General features: G+C 35.5%; 1 protein-coding gene across 5 annotated transcripts in view; it reads left to right on the top strand.

Moving 5' to 3' along the window:
* LOC107654937 (zinc finger protein 827) overlaps positions 1-7,383 on the top strand; it is a 95,510-nt gene that overhangs the window by 33,338 nt on the left and 54,789 nt on the right. For 4 of the 5 annotated variants that reach the window (XM_016442279.1, XM_016442270.1, XM_016442303.1 and 1 more), the window contains exons 3-4: positions 1,763-1,935; positions 2,410-2,908. In XM_016442279.1, coding sequence (XP_016297765.1) covers positions 1,763-1,935; positions 2,410-2,908 — 672 coding nt within the window. The remainder of the gene's footprint in view (positions 1-1,762; positions 1,936-2,409; positions 2,909-7,383) is intronic. The other variant, XM_016442287.1, reaches the window with a different exon arrangement.

Below are 7,383 nucleotides of genomic sequence, written 5' to 3'. Positions count from 1 at the left end.
CAACATATTCTGTTACACCAAATACACAAAATAATGATCTTTAAAAAAGCATCATATGACCCCTTTAAACGCTTTCACTTTCCAATAATACCACTTACAGTTGACTGTGGAATATCTAGAAGGGATGAAATTTCACGAATTGACTTATTGCAAAGGTATAGATATATATTCATATTTAATATACATCAAATGTTAACTATTGCTACAGATTATTAAAGATCAAAGAAAATGTTATAAAAATACAAAAATTGTAAATAAATAGAAAATGTCATGCTAGACAATTTCGAATCAGATAGTCTTGTTTTTTTTACATTAGAATAATTTCTTAACAGTAATAATTTTTTTAAGGTAACAGTACCTAAATGTTTTATAATTACACCACTGAAGAATGCACTGTGTAGTGATTTAGTAGTGCCATAAGGTCATGCTTCGTCTGCAAGAGGTTGGCTGGAGAATCTGGGAAAGGTCTGTTAGCACAGTGGGGGTTTGCTGGAGTTGGCGGCACGTTCCCAGACCCAGCTCATCTCCCGCGGATGTGCAGCCTGCCAAACGGAGGCCGGCAGTGTGTGTGCTCCCCATAGCCCGAACAGTCGGGGACCATCTCAGCAGATTCTCCCGGAATTTAGGTCAGGCTCCAGAGCCAGCACAACCATCAGAGTTTCCATTCAGCACAGGCCCGGGTTGAGCGCCTGAGATATGGCTGATCTTTTGCTAATTCTCAAACCTCTGTGGCTTGGAATCAGGATTGACCGAAAGGAGCTGCAGACACAGAGAATAATGTCAAAGTCACGATCACAAGAGAGATAAATGTGTTGTAAATGGCTATAATATGACAGATCATGAAGTGTAAAGTTTAAATACTAAATAAGAACGCCTCAATTAAAATCATAATCGAGTTTCACCTGGCTTGTTTTTATGAATGTGAGATCTATAAGATGGTCACGCAAAGAGTTTTTGTCTGGTAATGAAACAATACCAAATGCACATTAAAATTTGAGAAACCAGCTAATGGCTCTCATTCCTTTCCCTTGATACCAAAGACCTTCAGTCTTTTTACCTCACGAGCAGTTTCCACAGTGATCTCGCCGGGAGAGGTTGAGCCACAGATGGTGGTTTATTGTTGCAAATAGGCAGTCTCGAAGTTTTACACCCTGGGTCAATGAATGCCTGAGCGCGGTAATTTCACCAAACACTGATTACCAGATGTTTTTCGAGGAACACGACTGGAATACTTATGAAGCCATCCTGACAGGCCCTCATAGAATTTGTAATGCAATCATGCCAGCTTCTAATAAGACCAATTAAGACCTAATGGACACCGGATATGGAGCCAACAACAATAATTGGCTTACTAAAAACATCCTTGTGTTTGGCTTCCATTGTGAGGAGTCTTTGGCATTGATCGGAGTAATCATAGCTCACAATTTTTATCTCATTCACACAAATAGATGCAAGGTTGATAAGAGATATTTAGCCTACATGTTACTGCATGCCAAAGGGCTATCTGATAATGTGGCATCATTGTCCAGCTAATGGTTCTATGTAGATACTAGACATTTTTCGAACAATATATTACTAGCAACAAATACATAAATAATAACAAAAACATAACATTTATAAAATGCAAGTATGGTGGTAATAGATGTGTAATTTTTAAATTTTTTTTTTTTATTGTGGGTTTAATATTTAGTATAAACTCTATATGCATGTATTTTATTCATGTATTTAATTATTTATTTGTTTGTTTGTTTATTTATTGCAGGTTCTCCTGAGGATGGAGGGAAGCCCTTTCAGTGCCCGGTGTGCGGTCTCGTCATCAAGAGAAAGAGCTACTGGAAGAGACATATGGTGATCCACACAGGCTTAAAAAGTCACCAGTGTCCCCTCTGTCCCTTTCGCTGTGCTCGTAAAGACAATCTCAAGTCCCACATGAAGGTGACATCAATCGCTGAGAGCAGAAATGCTTGTGCCATAAATCACATCAAATCAATTATCATAACGTCTCTAGATGCAGATTTTTTTTATGATGCAAAATTATTAGGGTCTGTCATTTCATATTTTTAATAAAATTAAGTATCAAATGATATACCAAATAATTTAAATTAATCACATTTATAAATATTTGCAGGGAAAAGCCTCTAAATTAAGGTAATTCAAAAGTAATATATTATCGTGGCAGATGACAATATTAAATAGACATTTTAAAAACTGGCCTTAAAAGTCAATAAATTGTTTATTTACGTATACATATCATTGAATGTAAACCTATTGTTGGCACAGCCCACAGTAATTAGAGACAGTTGAGAGGGCAGCACACAATCTTTTTTTTATTTTATTTATTGCATTGTTTTTTTTTTTTATAAATCAGAATTAATCCATTAAAATTATTTCTTCTGTTGCTCTTCTCAGGTCCATCAGCACCAAGACCGAGGGGAGACTTTCCAGTGTGAGCTCTGCCCCTTCACATCCTCCCGCCACTTTAGCCTCAAGCTGCACATGCGTTGCCATCAGCACTTCCCCCATCCCGACCTCAAAGTCAAAGAAGAACCCGGCACAGACACAGAGGAGGGTGAGGGCTTGCTCATGGGGGACGGTGGAGACGCTGGTGATCAGGTCATGAACACAGATGCTTCCACATCTCCCACTGTGAGCCAACCTGATGGTCGTTTGCTGGCCTCCCCTGCAGAACCCTCGAACCACGTCCAGATCAAGGAGGAACCCCAGGAGAGGGATGTGTCTGTGATGTCTCCCTTTGCCCTGTGTAGGGAGCGACCCAGCAGCAGCAGCAGCTCTCTGGATCTGCCTGGGCTCAAATCCAGTCCACCGGGGCCTGGACCTACAGCTGCCTCGCTCTTCAGCCCAGATATCACCACCAAGACGGCTACGGACCTCCTTATAAAGCTTTCAGGTAAGAGATCTCAGTTAAACCACAATGTAAAAGGGCAATGTGATGGAATTAGATGCTTGATTATGTAAACCAGCTTGATTTATCCATAATTCCTTCCATTTAGGATGAATTCATTGCTAATATAATTATGAGTTGGCAAAGGCAGTAGAATTCGGCTTGCTGGATGGGAACCCAAAGCCAAGATCCTGCAGGACTGTGTCTGCTTGATTAATTCTTAACCTCAGTTACTGCTCTACCATAGAGAGCCTGTTTATTATAGCTGTACTTTACCATCTTGATGCCTGATGCTGTTGTTTTTTTGTTTTTTTTGGTCTGTCAGTTTTTAACAGGTTTTAGAATACATATTTAAGGCTGCAATAAAAATATTGTAAGTCTGTGACTTTTTGATAAGTCAGTTGTAGTCTTTGTTGAAGGCATTACACGTATATTCAGTGCCATTTTTCTTGACACAGAGGATACTTGGCTTTAGGTTGAAACGAATTTACAAACTATATCCTAGATTATGCTGAATAATATAATTAATATTGATTATTGTTTAGTGATATAAGATTGCTAATTAATATGTTTCCAGAAATTAAAAGAAAGCAATATGGTTAAACTTTACATTTAGATTTGTTAATGCCTTAGATATCTGATCTATAAATGAACAACAATCTTTTACAGCATTTATTAATCTAGGTTAATAAACCTAGATTAATGTTTAATATTTTATTAGCTAATATATTAAATTAGAAATTAATGTATATTTAAACTACCACTTAGAAGTTTGGGGTCAGCAAGATAAAAAAAAAAATCATACTTTTATTCAACAGTGATGCATTTATTGTAACAAAAATGGTAAATACTTCCTATCTATTTCAAATAAGAGTTCAAATTCTTTCTATTCATCAAAGAATAATGACAAAAATGTATCATGGTTTCCACAAAAATATTGATAAAAATAAGAAAAATAAGAAATGTTTCATGAAAAGCAAATCAGTTTATTACAATGATTTCTGAAGGATCAAGTGACACTGAAGACTGAAGTAATTGCTGCTGAAAATTCAGCATTAAAGTTCAATCTGAAATGTTAAAAATAAATTAAGATATGTAGAAATTTTTATCATTATTATTAGTATCATTGACCTACATTAATGACTGCTGTGAAAGTATTGTTCATTGATACCCAATGCATTAACTAAATGTAATGAATTAACCCTAATTGTAGAGTGTTACAGACAATATCATAATGCTTATGCTAATATTGAGTGTATCAATTAGTAATTTTTTTGGGGGAAAAGGAAATTTAGCTGTTAAAATACAAAACTCACAATGTCACTTGTTAATGTAATTAAACTCCAAACTTTAGACCATTAAATACGTGTTGTTGTAGCTGAAAGTATAGGTAATTGTGAGACAGCAGCGAGATTGATGCGAGAGGGCTGACCAAGGGTTACCCAGAAGGTCGGCAACGGGGTCGCTGCACCCTCGCTTAATGCAGAGTAATTAGATTGAGATCTCGGAACAGAAAAAAAAGGAAAACCTTCGGAACGTTAGATTAATTAAAAATTCATGCATAATTCATAATTAAAAAGGAATCTGTAATTGGAAATGATTAGCGCCCTCAGCTCCATCGTGTGACCTCTTGCCTGGATGCAGAGGGACTGTTCCTGCTTAGTTAACTTCATCTCCGTCTTGGTGGAACGTGCAGAGTCTGTGTTCAGTGCACTGCTGCCCCCTTGTCGCCCATGGCACTGTGTTCCTGGACTCCCAAACAAATGGGTTTAGGTCCCAGAGGACTAGATAGACTCCTCAGCAATGCAAGGCTGGAGTTAATATACTGTATAGTGGCTATGTCCTGCTAGACTGAGGCAAGATTTTCCAAGTGGGAGATGCTCCACTACAGAAGCTAACGTTTGGATAGAAGTGGATCAGGGGTGCGTTTCCCAAAAGCATGGTAAGCTAACTATGGTCGTTAGTTCCATTGAACTCTATTGGTAACGACTGAACTTGCGACCATAGTTGCTTTTGGGAAACGCACCCCAGGATAGTCCTCAGTCAACTAGTTTGTCTAGATTTATTTTGTAATTTTAGCATTACCTTTAATAATTTGTGCAGCGGTTCTTTAACAGGGATGATCTAAGTGACACCATTTCTCGTGTGCTAAAACTGTCAGGACGCTGAAACTGTCACTGAGAAGTTGCTTTTCTTAAGTCAGTGTTTCCCAACCTTTTTTTAGCCAAGGCACAGTTTTAATAAGTAAAAAAATCCCACGGCACACCACTAAGCACTGAAATTACACAAACATGCATTGCTTCAATTGGCATCCCTTACCAAAAAGTAGTATACTTCAAGTTTATTTTATTAAGTATACTTAAGTAAAGTTCAAGTATATTTTTAAGTATACTTGATGTAGTAAGTATACAAATATCAGTGTACTAGTAGTATACTTGTAAGTGTAGGGTAAACGTACCTATTAAGCACATTTCCATTTTTGAGCTCAGATTATAAAAAGAAAAAATAATGTATTATCCTAATTGAAATCTTAACCAATTGATGTGTTTGTTGCTGCATACCTCCTGTAATTTCAATTCAATCAGATCATTGCACACTGAGATATGGTTCTCCGTGTGTTCATACTGTCCGGCGGCCATTCCAGACAAAGCGGTCTGAAAACTTTCACCAAAAGAGAAGCTCTTTAAATGTGCAGTTTTTGATGTTTAAGCCTTTATTTTGGGTAAGTTTAACTACTTATTGTAAAATTAAGAGATTGATGTTTAGACTTTTGTATATTATAACATGGAACTTGGATGTGGGAAATAATTACAGTTAGATCCAAAAGACAGTTTTAGCAACATAGCACAGATGCTACAGAACACAGTTAGCTGACTAGCTGTATAAGATTGTGTGCTACGCTAATAAATTACTTCACAGACATTACTGACTTGTACTTTTACATCCATAATATTATAAATTGACAGTTTATTGCTGGTCTGTGGTTTTACACTGCTGTAATTTTTAAAGATGTCATATTATTGCAAGGTGAGCTTAAAGGGTACACTACTATGAAAATCACACAGCTTCAGTGTGACATCAATAAGTAAAAGTATAATTTCATAGATATTGTTAATAATAGTTGTTCATAATAAAATATGTATGAATTTAATACATGACCTAGATTATTTATTTTGCTAAATATTGTCATTTTAATAAATATTGTATGAAATTTATTAAAAAATTGTTGCTGTTCCAATTAAGCTCAAGCTTTAAGATGACAAAATCTAGACGTAACTATAGTTTATGCCCAAAGATGAAAGAGGCATGTCGTCCGTACAAAGAAGGAGCCATCTGAAACCTGTCGTATCTGTCCAGGAAAAAAGCAACTAAAGGCTGGAATACACTACACGACTTAAAATCTGAACAGATTTTTAAAACACCAGGCATCATACACATACAGACTTTGTAAATAGTCACAAAGGAAAACGGGGCATCATACACTAAACGACTGAAGATCTCACACTAGCAGACTTTAAATTCCTTCCGATCACCACAAACTCACATAGAAACGTGCGCGTTGTTGCTAGGAGACACGTGACAAATGAAAACAACGTGTTTTAAAATCTGCTGAAAATATCAAACATGTTTGATCTTCTCCGACTGGATGGAATCAAAGTCTGAAGCTAAAAAAATCTGAGTCTGTGATCATCATACACTACGTGACTTTCTAATAGATATGTCACCTCAAATCTACAGATTTTATTTTTTAATTACTTTGTACCTTCAAATAAAATATTTTTCAATTATTCTTTAAAAAGGTTGTTTAAAATAAACAATAATTTTTAATAAAACATGATGTGAGCTTAATAGGAACAGGGGTGTGCTTAAAGGGTACAAAAATGTTTTGTACCCTTTAAGCAAAAAAAGGGTAAAAAAACAGCCAGACTTTTTGCATTTAATGATGTATATCTTAATCAAAATGCTTTTGTCATTTAAAATAAAATTAAATATTTTTGTGTGAGAGATTAATATTTTATTGTAACATAACATATTGTACTGAAACCAATATCTTGTGCACTAAAAATGTCTCAATGTAGATTTTGGTGAGCTTAGGGACTAAATTGGCCCACTTTCTAGTAGCCTATATAAAAGTATACTTTTAAGTATACTTTAAGTATAACAGTAGTAAACTTTGAGTATCTACACAACTAGTTTACATCAATACTTTTAGCTTGTACTGCAACTATACTAAAGGTGAAATTATAGGTATACTGATAGTTTACTAATTAAATACTTGTAGTAGCATTTTAGTACACTAGTTTAGTACTAGTTTAGTAGTTTTATACTGCAAGTATACTCGTAAGTTTTCTTTAAGTGAACTTTACATCATACTTTAAGTATACTATTATGTCCCTATTTAGGGATTCATTTGTATATATTTTGTTACATGAATATCTGAACATACAAAACATCAAAAGAACAGGGTATCTGCTTGTAAA

Source organism: Sinocyclocheilus anshuiensis, unplaced genomic scaffold (assembly GCF_001515605.1).
Source record: "Sinocyclocheilus anshuiensis isolate Anshui unplaced genomic scaffold, SAMN03320099.WGS_v1.1 scaffold1231, whole genome shotgun sequence".
NCBI classification, from domain to species: Eukaryota; Metazoa; Chordata; class Actinopteri; order Cypriniformes; family Cyprinidae; genus Sinocyclocheilus; species Sinocyclocheilus anshuiensis.
Note: the sequence above shows the minus strand (reverse complement) of the source record. Positions and strands in the feature narration are given on the sequence as shown.